The sequence below is a fragment of the Mchenga conophoros genome, linkage group LG23 (genome assembly GCF_057382185.1).
Source record: "Mchenga conophoros isolate Kocher_MC1m ecotype Shallow Benthic linkage group LG23, M_conophoros_male_GT1.1, whole genome shotgun sequence".
Lineage (NCBI taxonomy): Eukaryota > Metazoa > Chordata > Actinopteri > Cichliformes > Cichlidae > Mchenga > Mchenga conophoros.
In genome coordinates, this window is record NC_140547.1 from 32774405 (window position 1) to 32795180 (window position 20776).

Consider the following 20776-nt stretch of genomic DNA (forward strand, 5'->3'; position numbering starts at 1 on the left):
AACTTAAGGCACCGACAAATGCAAAACACTGGGCGCGAATAACGTTACAGGTGTATCAATTCTTGTGAAGGGCATGGCTGCAGGAAACAAGTCCGTTTCTGAGTTACTCAGAGAACTTGCTAACCGCTTAGATTGAACGTCTTCACCTCAGTCTGCGTATTGCAGCAGTGTACTGGAGATGAAGTGGTCCCTGGTCCAAGTTCTCATCACAACCGCACAGTGTTAACGTTAGCAAATGCTAACGCTATCACAGCTAGCTCCACTCCACGAAACGCTGTTCAGGGTAAGTAACGATATGTTATTATTGCTTGGTTAGTCTGTCTGTCTGGCAAAAATGAGCTTTTTAATCAGTTTAGTCACAGATTTTTTTTAATACTGTTTTTTATCATAGCAAAGAATTCTATAAATTAGGTGAGAGAAAATAATTGTCTTCTGGGTTAATGTCTGTATTACTATTTACATTGTTGTAGGTAATAGTTATTCATGACTGTTTTAAAGTGGCTTATCTTCTGTGCTAATATGGAAGACAAGTAATCTATGTGAAAGAAAAGAAAGCAATTTTAGTTCAACGTAGTGATTTTGTAAGTGGGTATAATTTGAAAATGCTTTTACTAGTACAGTGGATGTTCTTTAAATATTTAACATTTAAAGTGTGTGTCACTTTACAGACTCCAACTTCAGTTTTGGTTTGGTCTCACCATTGTAGGTCATAACACAAACAAGTCGTCAAGTCAAGCAGCTGAGGAAAGGGCTTAAGGAAACCATGGTATGGCCGCTTCTGACAGAAAGATCAGACATCATTCCTCCTTTCTTACCAAGGGAATCAGAGACTGCTCCCTGTTGTGAGGTAAGGTCAGGTCACATCTTTTAACATCTGAATAGTAAAGCTATTTGGTTAATTTATGAAGGATGAACATTAATTGTTGACACAAAACACCAATATACTGTTTTGTATGCGGGGGTTAGTTGAACAGCTGGGTTACATTTAATAAAAATACACCTAATGTTGCTGATGCTCTTAAGACTACAAGATAAGTAAAGCTATAAAATGACTGTGGCCTGCCACAGAAGATGAAGATGAGGAAGAAGAGGAATGCTCTTGAGGATAAATGCAGAGTGGCAGGTTACCTTCGGTCCTTCATTGAAAATGGTAAGTCTGCTGCGATAGGTATTTTGCCATTGGTTTTCTCTGATTATACTTTGGTAAATTACATACAGTCCAGTGATCTTGGGTCATTAACAAAGTACACTATAGTAGAGCTGGGCGATATGAGATTTTTTCATATCACGATATTTATTTTTATTTATTTTTTTATAAAAAGGACAAGAGCGGTGAGGTCTATCGCAATAGTTTAATTTTTCAATTGAGAAAAGGTTATTTCGCAATACATATCGTTATCGTTCTATCGCCCAGCTCTACGCTATAGTATAATTTTGTTTTGTTATTTGCTCCATGCAATACATAAGAGTGGTGGCATTATCAGTTGCACTAGAATTGTATGTAGACTACTTTTAGCTTTGTTAACATAAAAATATCTATAAAAGCTACAACAGCAATTTGAGTGGGGCAAAAATGTCTGGTGCCCTGTATGTAAGTGGTCATCTTTTATGGTATTTCTCCATAAAAGATTCAAAATAATGAATATAGGATGTCATTATAGTTTAAAACAATCTTCTGTTGCAGCATCTTGTGCACAACAAAAAGCCCTCATCAAGTTTTGGACAGGATGGGAAGTCTTGCCGAGAAATGACTGTGGAAGTGGTCAACAGCAATCTTCCAAAGTCTTCCACCGGTTTTGAAGTACTACGTCTTCCTGCACACTACTGTACCTATGAGTCATTTCTAATGGACATTCAGGTGTGTCTCAACTCTACTGACTCAGGTTTTGGTCTGGTTTACGATTGATTCCATAACCACATGGTAAAATTAGACCATTTCTTCTTTCTTGCATCACATTACTGTACTCGGTGTTCAAAGAAACGGACAATCTAGTGAGTTCTAGTTCTTTTTAATACACTTGACAGTGAAAAATACAGAGTACAGGTGTGCATTTATGGCTTTTTTTAATATAAACTGATGAAGAGTTCAGATATCAAAATCAGTTGTTCACTGTACATTATAAATTACACAATATGTTTTGTTTATACTCGCTACTGATACAAAAAAAATTTCTAGAAAAAATTATTTGAATTAAGATGTTACACTACTGTACTGTGTTCATTGTATTAAATCTGCTCAGAGTTGACATGTACTGTATATCCAACCAAGAAATGAATATCATTAAAGTGACAGCTGTATAAAACAAATCCTGTTTTATAGCCACTCACTGTTTTGTTGAAAATGAAATTGGTTATGCTGTTTTGAGTCAGTATTAGCTACAAAGCTGTAGAAATTAAAAAAAAAAAAAAAAAAATCCTCCTGACATAGAAACTGATTAAATGTAATAATGTCTTTCTACAAGTGATTTTGAAGTATTGGTAGCACAGCAGGGTCTTGTTCATTCAGTGCATCTGGGAGCTGAATCTCAGGAATGGTGATCTCATTTGATGGGCAGCGATTATGTTGTCCTGTCCAGTCCACACCATAATCCTCATCAACCTGAAAGAGCATGCACATGTTTTAAATCTAAACTGAAGAGGTGTTTCCTGCAGCTGTTCCTAGATGGACTTATTGAGTCTGCCAGGGCCTATGTGAGTTGCTTAGGCATTGGCTACCAACTAATTATTCATTCACCCATTCTAGGTCAGGATTGGTTCTCTTCAGGTATAACAAATTTAACTTTGTTTAAAGTATTGCCATCTATACCTGACAGGTGGGATAAAAGAGAATGGCTTGGGAGGCGCACAGCAAATCTCAAAGTTTTCCAATTAATGCTGAAAGAACCAAGGATGTAAATGTATTCTTGTTTTAGCTTTACCGAAGACACGAGAGAAAGTATATCTATAATGCTGCTGAAATAGACAAAACCATTTCAATAAACTCGCTATTTAACATCAACCTTGTTATGCGTTATCAGAGAACAATCAACTGCAAACAGCAATGAAACGTTCAACTATGTACTATTTAAAGCACTAATGACCCTGTTGTCTAACAAGATGTGATAAGTAAGTAGACTGTGGAAAGCTGGTGGGTCTACTCTGTGTAAAAGGTTCCTACAGGCTCCACTGACCCCAGTCTCCGAGTTAACACACTAACAGCTAACACTGCTAAACGTGTCTCAACGCCGAGATGGCGCCGATAGCTTTAGCCGTAGCTGCCCCACTTAGTTTAGACAGTAACAAAAAAAAGTAAGCGATAATAATTCATTGTCAAACGTCATAATTAAGGTCAACACCTAAACAATGCTGTGTACAGAATCACACAGGTGCTCAATTACAGCATAAACTTACCTTAGACCATCCTCCGTCATTTTCCTCCTAATTGTGCTCGGAGACACAGAAAATGTATCGGCAATTACCCCGACGGTTATCCCGGACAGCACTAAAGTCCTGAGTGCTGCACCGGGATTTCTAGACGTGGACGGCCAACATTTGAAGACTGTTCTTCCTCGGCGTATTCCAAACGAACACGGTGCTGAATTGATCTTAAACCTTTGACAATGCTGTCATCGATGCGAACATCTTGAAGAGCAATTATCATCCCAAGCATTTCAGAAACATCTAAACGACTCAAAACAGTATCTACAGGTAAATGATCCCTCTCTATCTGATTTGCTTAAATGAGCAGAACTGGCTGAAGTTCACACCAGTCCGCCATCCTCCGTGACTTTTGACCTAGCACGCTGTTGCTAGCTGCAGTAGCCGTCCGCGGAGCCGGTATCCAGGAAAACTAGTCGATGGTAAACGATAAGCCAATAGGTGCAAAGGTCCAGCCCACTTACATTGATTGACAGACAAAGTCATTCTGCTGAAAAGTCGCATTATGAAATAAATAGACCATCGGGGAAAACGGGATTTTGAAATAAAGACTGACTTTGAAAAAAGGTCATTTTGGACTAAAAACGGCTGGAAATAAATAAAATGCCTCAGGAATAATCTCTGTTATTGTGAAAAATAATGACCATGAAATAATATTTCACAATAATAAGTAAATTTATATAGCAGAATGCAATATATTTCACAATAATGAGCATTTTTTTCAAAATGTGTTCCATTATTTCACAATATCATTCTCACATTACATATCTGTGTCTTATTTATTCACATAGTTATTTATTTCATCTTGACCTATTTATTTATTTAATTTTGAACACTTTGGAGTTCCATAGTGGGGTGTGAAAGCTCAGGGAACCCTTAACCATTTTTTTGTCCACCAGGCCACGGCAGAAGCAGATATGGTATGTAAACATTGGTTTGTTTTTTTAAACCCTCTGGTTAAGGTTATTATGGGCATGTGCAGTGAATATCAGCGCTATGTGGCCAGAAGTGTGATAATATAATTTATTTTGTGTAATAAACAACTGCAAGGATAGATGATTACAACAAATAGATGACTAATACATAAAAGTAATACATAGATGAATAATGATGATGAGTTAAGATGCGTAATCATGGCAACAAGTGGGTTTACAAACAGGAGCAGCTGATTAGCATTAGAAAAGCTGAAATAATACCTCAACTGAAGCCAATTGTACTATATGCACTATATGTGCACAGTTACAGGAATATTTTTTGTTCTATTGCTTTCTATTAATTTATATAATTTTAAGTTAAGCAGGACAGAGTTCTTTTAAAGAAAGATTTACTTATATTCTCAAAAGTTAAGCATGACAGGCTTCTGTTTAAGAAAGAGACCTGTTTTACTGTGTTAATGTTGTCATTTTGAGCTAAAAATAAATGGCTAAATGATCATTTGTTTCCCATATGGTCATATCGCAAAGAATATGCATCTGCTTAAATCAAATTCAAGTCAAATGGTTAAAAAATAATTTCACACACAAAAAAAATAGCTACCACACTGGGAAGGGTGAAGACAACTGGGTTGCCCGGCCCTGGCCACGAGGTGTCCCTTATTTATTTTTCAGCGAGTTGGCAACCCTAGCTGTGGTCGTTGTATCTGTCATCGGTACCAACTCCACGAACTCCTCGGTGACGGTCAATGTGTCATCAACTCCGCGGATGAAAATTGCCAGTTGTGCAACATCTGTAATGTCCGTGCCTTCATCAATTGCAACTGAAAACACAATAAATGACTTTACTTTTTGCTTCAACTGGCTGTCCAAATCCGCTGAAAGATCAGAAATCCTGTTAGCAACTGTGTTTGTTGTCAGGCTGATATTTGCAAAGGCCTGGCGCTTTTCAGGGCACACAATCTCCGATGCGTTCATCATACATGTTTTTACAAATTCACCGTCACTAAATGGTTTTGAAGCTAGTGGAATTTCGTTAGCAATGAGGTAGCTAGCTTTCACTGCAGCATCACTGATGTCTCGGCTGTGAGTAAACACAGACTGCTGTTTCTTCAGACCCGCCAACAGTTCATTCACCTTCTCTCTTCTCCGCTGTCCTTGAAAGTTGTCATATTTGTCGGCATGAAGACTCACATAGTGGCGACGGAGGTTATATTCTTTTCAGCACTGCAACATGCTGGGAACACACCAAACATACAGCTTTCCCATTCACTTCCGTGAGGAGGATGACCATTTATCTTGGAACACTCTGCATCCACTTTTCTCTTTTTTTGACAGAGACATATTGGGGCAATGAGGGTGCCAAAACAGATCAGGTTTAAATTTCGTGGGCAAAACAAAGTAGCTCACAATTGCTATTGCGCCATCCAATGGACACAATTGGAACAACAGTTTCTTTATTGAAAAATTGCTGCTCATTTTTATACTTTACAAAATCATCTCGCGGGCTGGATTAAACCCGTTTGCGGGCCTGATCCGGCCCGCGGGCCGTACGTTTGACACCCCTGTATTAGATCATAGACTGAAGGGGCTGCAGGGATTTATCTTTGTCTCTTCAGGAGATGTTTTCTGAAATTCAGCCACACTACTACCATTTGTAGAAAAGCACAAACAAGACTGAGTGCTGCCAAAGCAAGCTGACTGTCAACAGACTATCTGGGTGACTCGCAGGACTTTGAAGATGTAAACCGCAGTACATTTCCAAACACTACAAAGTGTGTGTTTCACATGAGGAGGTGGTGCTGCCATAGGTCTGTAAAACACAGCTGTACAATTTCCTAACACTTGGTGATATGTGTGTGTGTTTGTCAGGGTCACATGGTGGCAAAGGGAACTTACACGGAGCTTCAGCAGTCTGGATTGGACTTCACCTCCCTTCTCAAGAAGGAGGAAGAGGAGCAACAGCAGCCTCATCATGACACCCCCACCAGAACTCGAACTCTGTCTCAAAATTCAGTGCTGTCCCAGACTTCCTCTGTCCAGTCCATCAAAGATGAAGACCAGTTACCGGTTAGTGGATAATTATCAGTAAAAACAGCCTAGTTTTTAAAAAATCAGGGTTGTTTATAGGAAATGGGTCGTTTCTGCCCATCCCTAGTTTAATATCATGTTTGCTTTTCTTTCTTTTCCCCTTCCCCAATGGTCTTTAACATACAGAGCGTGCTGAACTGACACAACTTGAGCTTAGTTTGCTTTAGTCCGTTTTCATTTTGACAAGTTAAACACAGGGAACTTGACGGCCAGTGATCATGATACTTGTCTGCATGCTGATGACTTCCTCGCAGGCGGAGAAAGTTCAGACATTTGCAGAGGAGACTCGAGCTCAGGGAACCATTGGAATACGCATCTATGCCAAGTATCTGGCAGCTGGGGCCAACATTGTGGTTCTGCTGGCTGTCGTGCTGCTTAACATCATGGCTCAGGTACACAAAGACTCACCTGCACTTGTAATTCGCCTTCCACATGTTAGCTCAGTGAGAATAAGTGTTGAATGCATTTCACATGTGTAATATAAAGCAGTAAAAATTATTTTTTTGGCTTTTATATCTTCTAGGTAGCATACATCATGCAAGACTGGTGGCTAGCTTACTGGTAAGTATCTTCAATCTGCCGTTTTCCTCATAGACTGCAGCTTTTACATGTCTGTTTATACTCATGTCTGACTGTTTAGGGCTGATGAGCAAGAAAAACTAATGGCCAGCAGTAACATGACTAACATCACAACAAATGGACTAAATGTCACCAAAGAGCTGGACACGGATTTTTACCTGGGAATTTATGGAGGTAAAGGCGTTCTCTTATTTACACTGCGCTGCATTTCTTCTGATTTTACTCCACTGGTGTTTTATGGTGTGTTATTTTTCCAGGTTTGACTGCAGTCACCATAATCTTTGGCTTTGGCAGGAATTTGGTGCTGTTCAATGTGCTAGTGAGGTGTTCACAGTCTCTGCACAACCGCATGTTTAGCGCTATACTCCAAACACCCGTGCGCTTCTTTGACATCAATCCGATTGGTAAGCAAAACTTTGCAAATTTTTAGTGTTGTACGTTCTAAAGCCAGAGTCGGTAAATTGTAGAATTTTGTAGTTCAAAAACTTCTAAATGGAATTCTGTAGTGCTCGTGTGGGCCAACCACTCACCGGAGGGGAGATGGTCAGGGGCAGGCTGAGAAATCTGGCTTTAGGAACTTGGAATGGCACCTTTCTGTTGGGGAAGGAGCCTGAGCTAATGCTTAAGGTTGAGAAATATGAACTAGGTGTAGTCACGGTCACATGAACTCATAGCTTTTGCTCTGGTGTCTAGAGAGGGCTGGACATTGTACCAGTCCTGGGTTGCCCTCAGTGAGAGGTGACAGGCAGGTTGGGTATACAGGTATCCCCAATTTGGCAACTGTGCTTTGGGATGGATGAGTCTGGTTGTTTCCCTGTGCATTTGAGTCAAGAAACAGGTCCTGACTGTCATTTTATGCTTATGTGTAAAATCACATTTGACACGTCAGCACAATACCCAACCCTCTTCAAGTCCCTGGGTAGGATGCTTGATCTGCTTAAATGATGTCCTCAATCCTGCTGATACACTTTTTGTAGTGGAAGCAGAGTCTGGAGCTAACCCATCCATCACTGTGGCTGAGGCCACTGAAGTAAAAAAACAAACAAACAAAAAAGCTGGCCAGGCCCCAGGGTTAGATGAGGTTTGGTGAGGTTCCTCTTCCTTACACATAGGGTCAGGAACTCAGTCATACCTTGGTGTGACCCAAATAACCCAGATAAAGGGGGTAAAGATGGATGGATGAATTTTGTGGTTACTTTTACTCCATTTGCCATCTTTGTGGGGGCACAGTATACAATTCAATTCAATTTTATTTATATAGCGCCAAATCACAACAAAAGTCGCCTCAAGGCGCTTCATAGATACAGAGAAAAACCCAACAATCATATGACCCCCTATATACAGGCAAGGAAAGTTAAACTAAACATTAATCTTACTCTAGCTGGTTTCAAAGTGTGGTGATAATTATCTCTTGTCTGACCTCAGGAAGAGTATTGAACAGATTTTCAAAGGACATTGGGCTGCTGGACTCCAACATGCCAGTGACGTTTGCAGATTTCGTTCAGGTGAGGGTAGATTTCTCAGCAAAGACACAGCAGCATTTTTCTTTTCTAAACCACTGACAAAGCTGCAATGAAGATCATAACAAGTGACAGTTTATGGTGGAGCTGTAGCCTCCACGCTCTTTTCGATAAACACAGCAGGTCCAGAGCAAAGGTAGGGAAGTATTTCCCTGAAGTAACAGCAGCACTCACTACTGTAATGATAATAAAACTTTCAAGCCAATAAAAGTCATTTAAAGTCCAATAAAAAAAAACGGTAACAAGTCTTAATAGAATCAAATCAACAGTTCAACAACCTAAGAAGAAAAGCGATCTTACCATGTGCTCATCTGTTGCTGGGTAGTTTTCCAAAGTGAAAGCTAAATTCTATGAAGAAAATGCCATAACTAGGCAATTTAAACTTTGCTGCAGACTCACAGCAGCTGTCCCATCACTATGAAATCAATGCAGTACCTGAAATACTTCACTCAGGTCCAGGCTTTATAACTCATTAGCCCTTAGCTCTTAACTTTGAAGCTAATCATTACACTGATTACACGCTGCTGGACAAAATATTACGAATTTCTTTGTTGTCACATGTTCCTTGAGCTTGCCTCAGTCACTCAGTACTCAGTGCTGCCACTGGTGAGTAAAGCAAAAGTGTAAGCGCTGTGGCACTGCCCTTTGCTGAGGTTGGTAACATTTACCTACTGATGCCCATCTGAGATAACGCTCTTATTTGTAACAGAGGGTCAAAGATCTCTTTGAAGAATAAAATGAGTAAAACTGACAGTGCTGTTACTAAAGTGAAAGGCTGAAGTACAATGCACAAGTTAATGAAAATACTTTCTCATTCTGTAAAACATTCATTTTTCTTTTCTAAAGACACTCAAAAAGAAAAAGGCACAAGAACAAACCACTTTAATGTTGATGTGTTTTTCTGTTGTGAGCAGATCTTCCTCCAGATACTTGGGGTCATTGCTGTTGCAGCGTCAGTGATTCCCTGGATCCTTATCCCCGTTGTCCCCCTCCTTCTCATCTTTCTTTATTTGCGTCGCTACTTTCTGCGGACCTCCAGAAATGTTAAACGGCTGGAGTCCACCAGTGAGTGTCCTACAGTACAACAGTGTGTGAAGAAGGAGATACACGTGATGCTACTGTTGTTTCTTTTTCATTTTAAAACCTGCATATGTAATATCTTTAAAACTTGAAGCTCTTTAACCTATTGGTAACTTCTGACTCATCTGTGTCCTCAGCTCGGAGTCCAGTCTTCTCCCACTTGTCCTCATCTCTTCAGGGCCTTTGGACAATCCGAGCATTTGGGGAAGAGAAGCGCTTCCAGAAAGTCTTTGATGCCCATCAGGACCTGCACTCAGGTGCTCTTCATGCTTGGCACATAGAAGCTCATATTATGATCAGAGAACTTAAAAATTGTATGTTTTTGAACTGTCTGTGATGGATTGTTTCCCTGTGCAGAGGCCTGGTTCCTGTTCCTGACCACCTCTCGCTGGTTTGCTGTCCGCCTTGATGGCATCTGCTCCATCTTTGTTACCATCACTACTTTTGGCTGTCTGCTGCTCAGAGACAGTGAGAGAACTAATTTTACTGTTGATTTAGTCTTGCTGTTTGCGATCGCTTACCAGCAGGGGGCAGCAGTGTGCCGGTTATCCACTATATTGCCAAAAGTATAGGCTTACCCATCCAAATTGATGAACGATCAAGCTTCTCCATCTGGTAAGCCGATGGTCCAGTCTGAGAACGGTACTTATCTGACTGTTTCCAGGGAAAGAAACTCTTAGTGCAGCATACCAAGACATTTTGGACAATTTCATTCAGGAAGGGGCCATCAAGGCGATGGCCCCCTGTTCTAGCATGACTGTGTACAGTACACAAAGCAACGTCCATGAAGTCCATGAAGACATGTGTGAGTGAGTTTGGGATGAATTCGAGTGGAGATGACGAGCTAGGCCTTCTCATCCAACATAAGTGTCTGACCTCACAAATGCACTTCTGGAAGAATGATCAAAAATCCCAAAAACGCACTGCTAAACCTTGTGGAAGAGTTGAAGCTGCATAATTTTAAACCCTCTAAATTAAATGGATGGGATGTCACTCAAGTTCATATGCTTGCGAAGGCAGTTAAGTGAATACTTTTGGCAATACAGTGTATATGCAGTCCAGCAAATGCTGAGTGATTGCTGCCGTTTAACTTTTAAAAGTGTTAGTAAAATGGTTGTTTTCCTGCTCCTGTCAGAGCTTGATGCGGGTGCTGTTGGTTTGGCTCTGAGCTACTCTGTCACACTAATGGGCATGTTCCAGTGGGGTGTCAGACAGAGTGCAGAGGTGGAGAACATGGTAAGATACTCACTGTCTCTTTTATTTCCAGAGCTTGTATCATTTCTGTCCATACTGAGCTTTTGCTATTCCCATATAAATCTCACTAATTTCCAGAAATAGTCCAAAGATTGTATTTATTCTGTCATTTGAACATCAAAAGTCTTCTTTGCCATTTTGTTTTATATTTATGGTTGTTGGGCTTGTTGACATGGAGGTGAATCTGAGACCACTTTCCTGATGTTGTATGATTTCTGCCTGGTGTGCTACGCATCTTAAACTTGTGTTGTCAGCAGACTTAAATGATCAAAAATTTTTAGGAGTCTGAAGTAAATTATTTATTTGGGTGATGCAGTGGTTAGAACTGTTGTCTCCCAGCAAGAAGAAGGTCCTGAGTTTAACTCCACCATCAGGCCGGGGTCTTTCTGTGAGGAGTTTGTATGTTCTCCCCATGTTTGTGTGGTTTCTCTCCGGGTACTCCAGTTTCCTCCGAAAGTCCACAGACATGAAGTTAGTTGTGAATTTAAAATGCCCGTAGGTGTGAATGTGAGTGCGAATGGTTATCTGTCAACCTGGTTATCTGTCGACCTGGCGACCTGTCCGGGGTGTACCCTGCCTCCCGACCTGTGGTAGCTGGGATAGGCTCCAGTCCCCCCGTGACCCTGAATTTGATAAGCAGAAGAGGACGAATGGACATTATTATTTTGCAAGAGTCCAAAGGGTTAAGCTTTGGGATTCTGCTCTTTCACATGAATAGCATGAATAGACCACTAGTTGTACTGGTGTTTCTCTGGCATCTGTCCATAATAAATAATACCTGCATTCTCCTTGATACCAAGTAGACACACTAAATGATTCTATAACATCCGTCTGATTCACGTGGCAGTTCTCCTTCATTGAGAAAAGCAGCTCATGGAGAAAAAGTAGCTTAGGAAAATAATCCTGCAGAAACAGTGGCAGACTGAAGCATCCTGAACACTGAGTTGTGAGTTGCAGACTTGCTGATTGGATGTGGAGGATGTGGTGAGCAGTATCTTCTTAAATTTTTGGTGTAATTCTAGATATTAATCCATTCTTTCAGATTTACCTGATTGTTTATTTCTTAAATTGAACTTGTATGCAAATAGTTTTATTACATGTTGTGTTCTTGACTACACCACACAGACTGATCCTGATTTAATGTGCATTCCTGCGTTTCTGTCCTCAGATGACATCAGTGGAAAGAGTAGTAGAGTACACTAAACTGGAGAGTGAAGCACCCTGGGAAACCCAGAAACGTCCTCCTCCTGATTGGCCAAGTAAAGGCCTGGTGACTTTTGACCAGGTCAACTTCTCCTACAGTGCTGACGGACCTCAGGTGCTGCACAACCTGAAAGCCATGTTTAGACCCCAAGAGAAGGTCAGACATCAAGGTTTATTTGTTTTGTTTCTAAGAACCTGAAGCCATTTGTGTGATACGCTGTCAAACCAAAGCTTATGTTCTGTGTCCTGTGGGTCAGGTTGGTATTGTGGGTAGAACAGGAGCCGGGAAAAGCTCTCTGGTCTCGGCTCTGTTCCGCCTGGCAGAGCCCCAGGGGAAGATCTACATCGACGGTATTGTGACCTCTGAGATCGGCCTCCATGACCTGCGGCAGAAGATGTCCATCATTCCTCAGGTACAACATCATAGCTGACCTCTTAGCAGAACACAACACTAGCATCTGGCTACTCTTGTTGCCTTGTTTCGTAGCTCGTCTACTATGACTTTGTTACTTTGACATGAGAAATATTTGGCTAATAAGTGACATTAATTATTACTAGTTGGGCACATCCTTAAAGCTAAGAAAGGATCAGCAGCCCCAGTCTGCTCTGACACTCTAGAGTCACTTCTGTTTGCTCTGTGAGAAAAGCACAAGTGTTGCAACAAAGTGCACAAGCACTTTGTTGCAACTGCTTTGATTTGGTGCTTATAAATAAAATTGAATTATTTGCTCAAACAATTATACGAGTGTAGTTTTAACACTGCATCTTTTGGTTTTTTTGTTGTTTGTTTGTTTGTTTTCACCAGCTTACCAGTAATGAGTTAAAATCAGCTGTCCAGCAAACATTTTCTCCTCAACGCTCTCAGCATTTCAATTCCCACAAAGCTCTTTGCTGTGATCAGTCAGAACTTTTGCAAACTGTAGGATGCATTCAAAACCAAAGGAGGGCAGCTGGTTACAGTTTGCCATGTGTGCCATTTAGGTTTTTTAAACTTTTACCTGCCACAGCAGGACATTCACTCAGATATGTCGAAATAAGTCACTGTGCTGTTCTGTTTACAAATAGTCCACAAAATCTAATCATTTTGGTGTCCTCTGGGTTCTCCAACTCTCCCCCACCCCTTTAGGACCCGGTACTGTTTACGGGTTCCATGAGAAAGAACCTGGATCCATTTAACCAACACACAGATGAAGAACTGTGGAGTGCTCTGGAAGAGGTCAGTAACTCTCACAATCGGCAGAATCAGTAGTGTGTGAGTTTTAATTCTTGTATGATGAAGCAGAATACTTGCCAAACTATTTTATTATCTTACCATACAACAGAAATATTGTGAAATATGTCAGGTTGGCTCATCAGAGCGTAGCGTACTAGCATCAAACTGTCCCATTCAGGATGACTGAGGGTGGAGGAGCTGCTGTCTCTATTGCATGAGGATATTCTCTTACATAGGCAATTATGTAATTATGTCCTGGAGCCAGGAGCGGACAATCAGAGATCCCAGTGTGGTGGTGAATGACCTCAAGGATTTTGACCTCAAAATCAGCCTTGAAAAGAGCTGCCAGGAACCTGCACCATGTATGGACTGTCTGGGGCTCTATATAGATCCTATTCCTAATTGTGTCACTTTCAGAGCAGAGGATCATCAGCATCCTTCACACATTGTCTCTCCCTCTTTCAGCTGAGAAAAACTGTGCAGTTCCAACTCTCTGCATCCTTGCACTCTTTAATTCCTGTGGTGCATTTACAACCGCTTATAATGAGGGATTGTCAGCTTTGGGTCACATCTCTACATCTGCTGCTGTCACAGTGTAACAATAACACCGCACTGTCTATCACAGTTCTCCACCTGCAGAGGAACCCAGCAGCTCTTATTGCACAAATACCTCTGAGGGTGATGTTACCCAGAGTAGCCCTTATGGCCTATGATGGGAAGGCAGTGAATGGCACAAATGTGCTAAAGCTGTGCTCTTAGCATCACGGGACATCTCTGTGGGTAACATTGTTGTCAAAACAGATGACTATGCAGTAATTATATTATGTTATAGTTTATATTAATCTTTGTTAGGATATTTAGATACTAACAGGTCTTATTCATGATTTTTATATGTAAGAAGAAGAACTTCAAATTTAATGCAGAGAAGCTAATATGTGAAGAATGGAGTCTCTCTTTTATACTGATTGCAGCATTCTGGATCAACTGAAGGCTTTTAGGCTTTTACAGCAATGCAGCCTAGAATAAATAAATACACCAACTAGCTTTCCAGCTTTACTTTGAGACAGGTTGCTTCTAATTTTACAGGTACTGCACAAATTAATAGAAAGAAAAGAAAGGCAGTCCTTAATGTAGATGCTAAGGAACATACCCTGATCAAACATGAGTCCTTGTGTTATTGGAGGTTGAGTCAGTGTCAGGTTAGACACACTATTTGTTTTTGAATCATTTGTCTTGATTGATAAATAAAGCTGGGTGTCATCTGCGTATCATATCATAGCAGTGCTTCTAATAATGTCTAAGGGAAGCATGTATGATTGGTCCCAGTACAGAACCCTGTGGAACTAACTGTAAAAAGACGACAGAGCAGGAATTATTTATAGAGGACACACACAGTGTAGTTAAAGCTGCTTTATTTTTTTTTATTCCTGCAGGTGCAGCTAAAGTCTGTGGTGGAAGAGCTCCCTGGAAAGTTGGAGACTGCCCTGGCTGAGTCGGGCTCCAACTTCAGTGTGGGCCAGAGGCAACTGGTGTGTCTGGCACGAGCTGTCCTGAGGAAGAACCGCATCCTCATCATTGATGAGGCCACAGCCAATGTGGACCCGAGGTACTGCAAGATGACGTTTGCCTACTGTGTATGAACAACATCTTGTTAGACAGAAGAATATCTTGTGTACTGCAGCATGATGGGATACAGAAACTACTCAGCTGATAACACTTACTTTGACACATCGGTGGTTGTTTGCTGATAGTAAATTTTATCTAAAGGTCACACTAACAGAAGCGTTTATTTCTGCGGCTGCAGGACCGATGAGCTGATTCAGAAAACCATACGAGATAAATTCAGGGAATGCACTGTGCTCACCATCGCTCATCGCCTCAACACCATCGTAGACAGCGACCGTATACTGGTGAGTCCTGAATCGTTGACACTGATGCCACTTAATTAGGTAAAACCTCTAATTAGGTAGTAGTTAAACAACTAATGCAAAGGTAAAAAGTAGAATGGCTTTTTGCTGAGAGCTGCTTCTGCTTTCCCTGTATGTGGATGGAGTGTCGGGCTTTCTGGGTTTAGCAGCTTTTCTTTCATAGCCTGAAAAATGCCAGATTCAAGTCAAGAGGCTATTAGTTTTACTTTGAAACTCATACTTTGCTCTTACTTTTGTGCAATAATCAGAACTATTTGTTTCCAGGTTCTAGATGCGGGGAAGATCCATGCGTATGATGAGCCGTACACCCTGCTGCAGGATCCCACTAACTTTTTTTATAAAATGGTGCAGCAGACGGGCAAACAGGAGGCAGCAGCTCTTCTAGAGGCAGCTAAAAAGGTCAGTTTGTTTTCGTTAAGTGTGAAGAACTTGAGTCAATCTCTTTTTGTAAACTGACATTTGTAAACTATGCGTTCCAGGCTTACGACAGCAGGAGCCGCCCCAGCCTGTCAAACGGACACGCAGTAACAGCAGACGGGAACTTGGTTATCTTTGAGACCGCTCTGTAAGCTCAGGGAGGCACTGAATTGCTGCTGCTCCTCCAGAAGATCCCTGGGCTGTAAAGCCCCTCCAGTCTCTGGTGAAAGCGCTGATCCGCTGCTGGTGGCGTAAGACGGGGTGGACGTGACCTGCACAGCATTGATTTGCTGGGCCTGATGTGGCCACACAGTGCAGCTGTTTCCTCAGACTGACTGCCCAGAAATCAGGGCTATGAGAACTGTTGATGTAGAGCACTACCTATTTATCTCTCACGTGTTAAATTGCTGCTCAGCATTCTGGTGCCTTGCACAAATAGCTTTTAAATGGCTACATAATCCTTAAAATCCCAAGTGCTTTAATTTACTGATGGAAGTAAATCACTTGTAGATCAAAGTGATATTATTGTTCAGGATTAGTAACGACCAAATTCTTACTCTGCAGAGATCTCTCTGTATTTTTTTCACATTTATCTCTTTAACTACATGTTTTAAAGACTTGGAAAAAAAGCGTCACAAGATTTCAGTGTTAAATATTTTGTTCCTTGTGTTGTTTAAATGCTGACTGAAGCATTTCCAGGGAGGAAAGTGAAATAGCAGTGTGAGCTGTCTGCTGAATGTTTAAGTTATTTCAACTTTGTACGCTTGTTTTGTCAAATATTACATAAAAGGCCCACACATCTCACATGGTAACATTTGTCTTGGTGTATTGTGTAGTTTTTGCTTTTTGGCAAATATTGCTACTAAGATATAATACTGAAATCAAATCTTTGGTCAAGTCAAGAAGACAAGGACTGTTACAAATTACATGAACTTTATGAAAATTCGTGTACAAAAAGTATAACGGTGGGGAATTCAAGGTCAAATTCTGAAGCTTACAGATCTTACAGAGTAGCTTGTTCACATGTGACAATGTAACCATAATTTATGATTTCAACATAACTTAAAAACAGACACAGATCAAATAAGATCAAAGCATAAAAAACATCAAACGCCCCAGTCGTTGCACACAGTTGGAGGCAGGAGGAGCTCGCGGTGCTCAGAGGTTGCTGCAAGAGTTCAGCTGATTCCAGTGTTTCACTCCACGTCACAGTTTAACTTCTCTGTTTGGGTGTGAGAGAGACTTGTTGGAAGTAGACCTCACCTGGTTGTAGCAGCCACAGAAAAGTCTAAATTATTTTGCTCAGGCTGCTGTCATAAGCTGGAAAGCATGGAAACTGTGTGGATGCAGATTTTTCAGCCATGTTTAAGGGGACTCTTTTTCACCTCACCTTCCTGCTGACTCCAGCAGAGCCGCTGCCTCAGCCTGGCCCATCTCTTGCACCATCTTGTAGAGAGCACCCTCCTTGTTTTGCAGTAGAGTGAAAGGACAGTCCAGCTCCTGGATGGTGCCACTGTCCAGCACCTTAGGCCAAGAGAAAACATACGGTGGTGTAACAGTTAACACAGGAACATTTTTTGCATATCTGTGTACTCTAACAGTATGAATTTATTAAAAAGCTACAGTCGGAATAGCTGAGTCACCAGTATACGGTCGCTGTCTATGATGGTGTTGAGGCGATGAGCGATGGTGAGCACAGTGCAGTCTCTGAACTTTTCCCGAATGGTTTTCTGGATCAGCTCATCTGTCCTGCAGTAACAACAAGAAAAACACTTTGAGAATCATGTGGGAAAAGTGTGTTGAGAAAGCTCCTGGATGTCTAGGAGCTCTCTGTACTGGTAATGTATCTGGAGGACCTTGGGTCAACGTTGGCCGTGGCTTCATCGATGATGAGGATGCGGTTCTTCCTCAGGACTGCTCTGGCCAGGCACAGCAGCTGCCTCTGGCCCATGCTGAAGTTGGAGCCTGACTCAGCCAGGACAGTCTCCAGCTTCCCAGGCAGCTCCTCCACCACAGACTTCATCTGTACCTGCAGTGAACATGGAGAGGAGAAACCTGTAGCTGGTCTGTGGGCAGTAACGACAAATCTGGGTGTGCTAATTAAATACTAGCCTCTTCCAGAGCTTTCCACAGGTCTTCATCAGTGTGCTGGTTGAAAGGGTCCAAGTTCTTCCTCACACTGTCAGTAAAGAGAACTGGGTCCTGGGGAGCAGAGGGGAGAGAAGTCAGGGAGAAAAATCAGTAGACTCTGCTACGTCATTAATTCTATGTACCGGATATGGATTTGGAAACGACACGCAGTATCGTATGACTTTGAAAATCTGTGTTTTGAGTTTAATTTACTGAAAATAAATGATATAGCAGTTTCAATTAATAGAAGAATAACAGAAATGGATAGCATTATTGTAACAGTGAGATTGTAACTACGTATTTCTTCAGGCAGTTGAAGTGTCATCTGATGTTGTACCTGAGGAATGATGGACATCTTCTGGCGCAGGTCATGTAGGCCAATCTCAGAGGTCACAATACCGTCGATGTAGATCTTTCCCTGGGGCTCTGCCAGGCGAAACAGAGCCGAGACCAGAGAGCTTTTCCCCGCTCCTGTTCTACCCACAATACCAACCTGACCCACAGGACACAAAACATCAACAGCTGATCATCACTCAGACCCCAACCAGCTGTTCTCCACAAACCGATGTGTCACCTTCTCTTTGGGTTGAAACGTGGCGTTGATGTCTTTGAGGACCGGTGGTCCATCCTTGCTATAAAAGAAGTTCACTCGATCAAAGGTTATCATTCCTTGGCTCGGCCAATCAGGGGGAGGACGCTTCTGAGTTTCTAAGGGTGCTTCACTCTTTAGCTCAGTGTACTCCACCACCCTCTCCACTGATGTCATCTGAAAAGCCAAGAGGTCTTTTTCAATTATGCTTTTTGTAGCCTATGTTAACGTTCATTCATAGGCATCAGGATGTTTTTATATTTTTTAAACCCCAAAACCGAAAATTCCAACTTTCCTACAAAGGGCTTTATAATTTGTACAGCATACTTTACTGTAAGTGCAGAAGTCAAGTGTCCAAAGTTTTTGTACAAATGAGGTATGATCAAAATTTGAGAGGATTAAGGGAAATGGAAACTTTGCTCCATGTAACTGTCCATTAAGTACATTTATCTTCACCCACCAACATCATTTTCATCAACATCATTCATTCAAAAAAAACTGGAAATACAAAATGTCATCACTCAGTTCTTACCATGTTCTCCACCTCTGCACTTTGTCTCACTGTCCACTGGAAATTTCCTATCAGTGTTACAGCATAGGTCAGCACAAGGCCCACCTCTCCAGCCTCCAGGCCTAATGGATCCAAAACATGATCAGAAATCAGAGGCTAGTTCAGGACTTTCTTCTGCATTAACTCACTGTGTGTGGTTAGGGTATTTAGCAAACTAAATGCAGTTAAATTAAACATTTAATTGTGTTTAGTTTGCTAAATACCCCAAGCCCACTAAGGGGCTGGTTGGTTTAAAAGTTGTGGAACTGTTTGGTTTTTCTTTCCTTTATTTCTAATAGTTTAAGTAAAGGTTTTAATAAACGTCCATTTATGGCAAATCTTATTAATCTACATTATATATTCTTGACCTGTTGCACAGATTCAATTCAATTCACATCAATTTGATTTATATAGCACCAAATCACAGCAACAATTGCCTCAAAGCACTTTATATTGTAAGGTAAAGACCCTACAATAATACAGAGGAAAACCCCAACAATTATGTGACCCCCCACGAGCAAATCCTTTGGCGACAGTGAGAAGGAAAAACTCCGTTTTTATAGGAAGAAACCTCTGGCAAAACCAGGTCAGGAAGAGGCAGCCATCTGCCATGACTGACTGTGGGTGCAGGGAATAAGACGGGACAAAGACACACCCTGGAACAGAGCCAGAGATGAACAATAACTAATGAATAAATGCTGAGTGGTGTATACGCACATAAAGAGTGAAGAAAAAGACTCATCATGGGAAGCCCCCAGCAGCCTAGAGCTATTGCAACATGACTAAGGGAAAATTCAGGGTCAACTCATCCATCCCTAAATATATGCTTTATAAAAAAAAAAAGTCTTAAAAGTAGAGTTTGTCTGTCTCCTGAATCAGGGCTCTAGAGTGCGACCAATTTGGTCGCAAATGCGACCAAAATTTTCAGTGGTGCCACTAAAAAAAAAAATAAAAAATTGGTTGCACCTGTGCAACCAACTGTTCGGGTAGCAAAAAAAAAAAAAAAAAAAAAAAAAAAAAAAAAATCTGCAACCTTCCCTGTGGTCAACAACAGACACACATTTTGCCCTATTGTGGACTAAACCAATCAGAGATAGTAAGGGGCGGGACCTCTCTGATTGGCCGTGGTCCAGTTGAAAGTGCAGGTGGAAGTGGGAGGTGAGTAGCTTGAATAAAGCGATATCAATTCATTAAATCCTGAATCGACTTTTAAATATAACTGTGTTTTGCCAGAAACGCCAGATTCTCAGATTAAAGCTCACAAAACCATTTCAACAACAACCAAACAGCAAATGAGAGCAGGTACAGGGATTCCACACAAAGACGTAAACACAGAGGACCGACGCATCAGAATCAACTTTGTCTTTCTCGGCTTTCTCACCCGACGGCCCATAGACGGACACTCTGTCGGAGCTTAGCGGTTCTGATGTGTCCGGTCCGCACTGTGTTTACGTCTTTTTGCGCTGATTCTGAGCTGCAGGTTTTGTCTCTCTCCAACCAAAATTCACCGAGCAAGCAGCAAAAGAAGCAGCAAACTGCGCTTCACATTTGATCAATGTCGTCATGAATTTTGCTGTTTTGCTTCCACGACTATTTAAAAAAAAAAAAAAAAAAAAAAAAAAAATCACACTTCATGCACAGCTAGCTCTCTCTCTCTCTATCTCTCTCTGTACTTCAAGAACAGTTTCCCGTCTCCAATCTCTGTTTTCTGTATTATTCATTCACTTATTGCCCACCAGTCTACCGTTGTTTACAGCGCTGTGGCTGCTGTCTTTTTCTTTTCTTTTTTTCACTTAAATGACCTCGGACAAGAAAGCCTATTTTTTCTGTTGTTCAATACTGAAGAAATTTAAACTTTATATGCAGAACATTG

At 41.3% G+C, this 20776-nt stretch overlaps 2 protein-coding genes across 3 annotated transcripts in view; one reads left to right on the forward strand and one right to left on the reverse strand.

Moving 5' to 3' along the window:
* LOC146547656 (ATP-binding cassette sub-family C member 4-like) lies at nt 1-16818 on the forward strand. The gene is made up of 19 exons (XM_085266346.1): nt 1-283; nt 707-847; nt 6222-6419; nt 6695-6832; nt 6964-7001; nt 7081-7193; nt 7277-7423; nt 8445-8524; nt 9454-9604; nt 9757-9876; nt 9977-10087; nt 10755-10855; nt 12042-12233; nt 12334-12489; nt 13203-13292; nt 14723-14895; nt 15094-15199; nt 15482-15616; nt 15697-16818. Exons 1-19 carry the CDS (start codon nt 236-238, stop codon nt 15784-15786), a joined length of 2328 nt encoding a protein of 775 aa, XP_085122472.1. The 5' UTR covers nt 1-235; the 3' UTR covers nt 15787-16818.
* Nucleotides 16420-20776, reverse strand: part of LOC146547657 (ATP-binding cassette sub-family C member 4-like) — a 27483-nt gene continuing 23126 nt past the window's right edge. The window contains exons 24-31 of one of the 2 annotated variants that reach the window (XM_085266343.1): nt 18886-18986; nt 18339-18530; nt 18102-18257; nt 17747-17836; nt 17491-17663; nt 17278-17383; nt 17025-17158; nt 16420-16856 (exon numbers count right to left, since the gene is read on the reverse strand). In XM_085266343.1, coding sequence (XP_085122469.1) covers nt 16841-16856; nt 17025-17158; nt 17278-17383; nt 17491-17663; nt 17747-17836; nt 18102-18257; nt 18339-18530; nt 18886-18986 — 968 coding nt within the window. In that variant the 3' untranslated portion in view covers nt 16420-16840. Of the gene's footprint in view, nt 16893-17019; nt 17159-17277; nt 17384-17490; nt 17664-17746; nt 17837-18101; nt 18258-18338; nt 18531-18885; nt 18987-20776 lie in introns of both variants that reach the window. The other variant, XM_085266344.1, reaches the window with a different exon arrangement.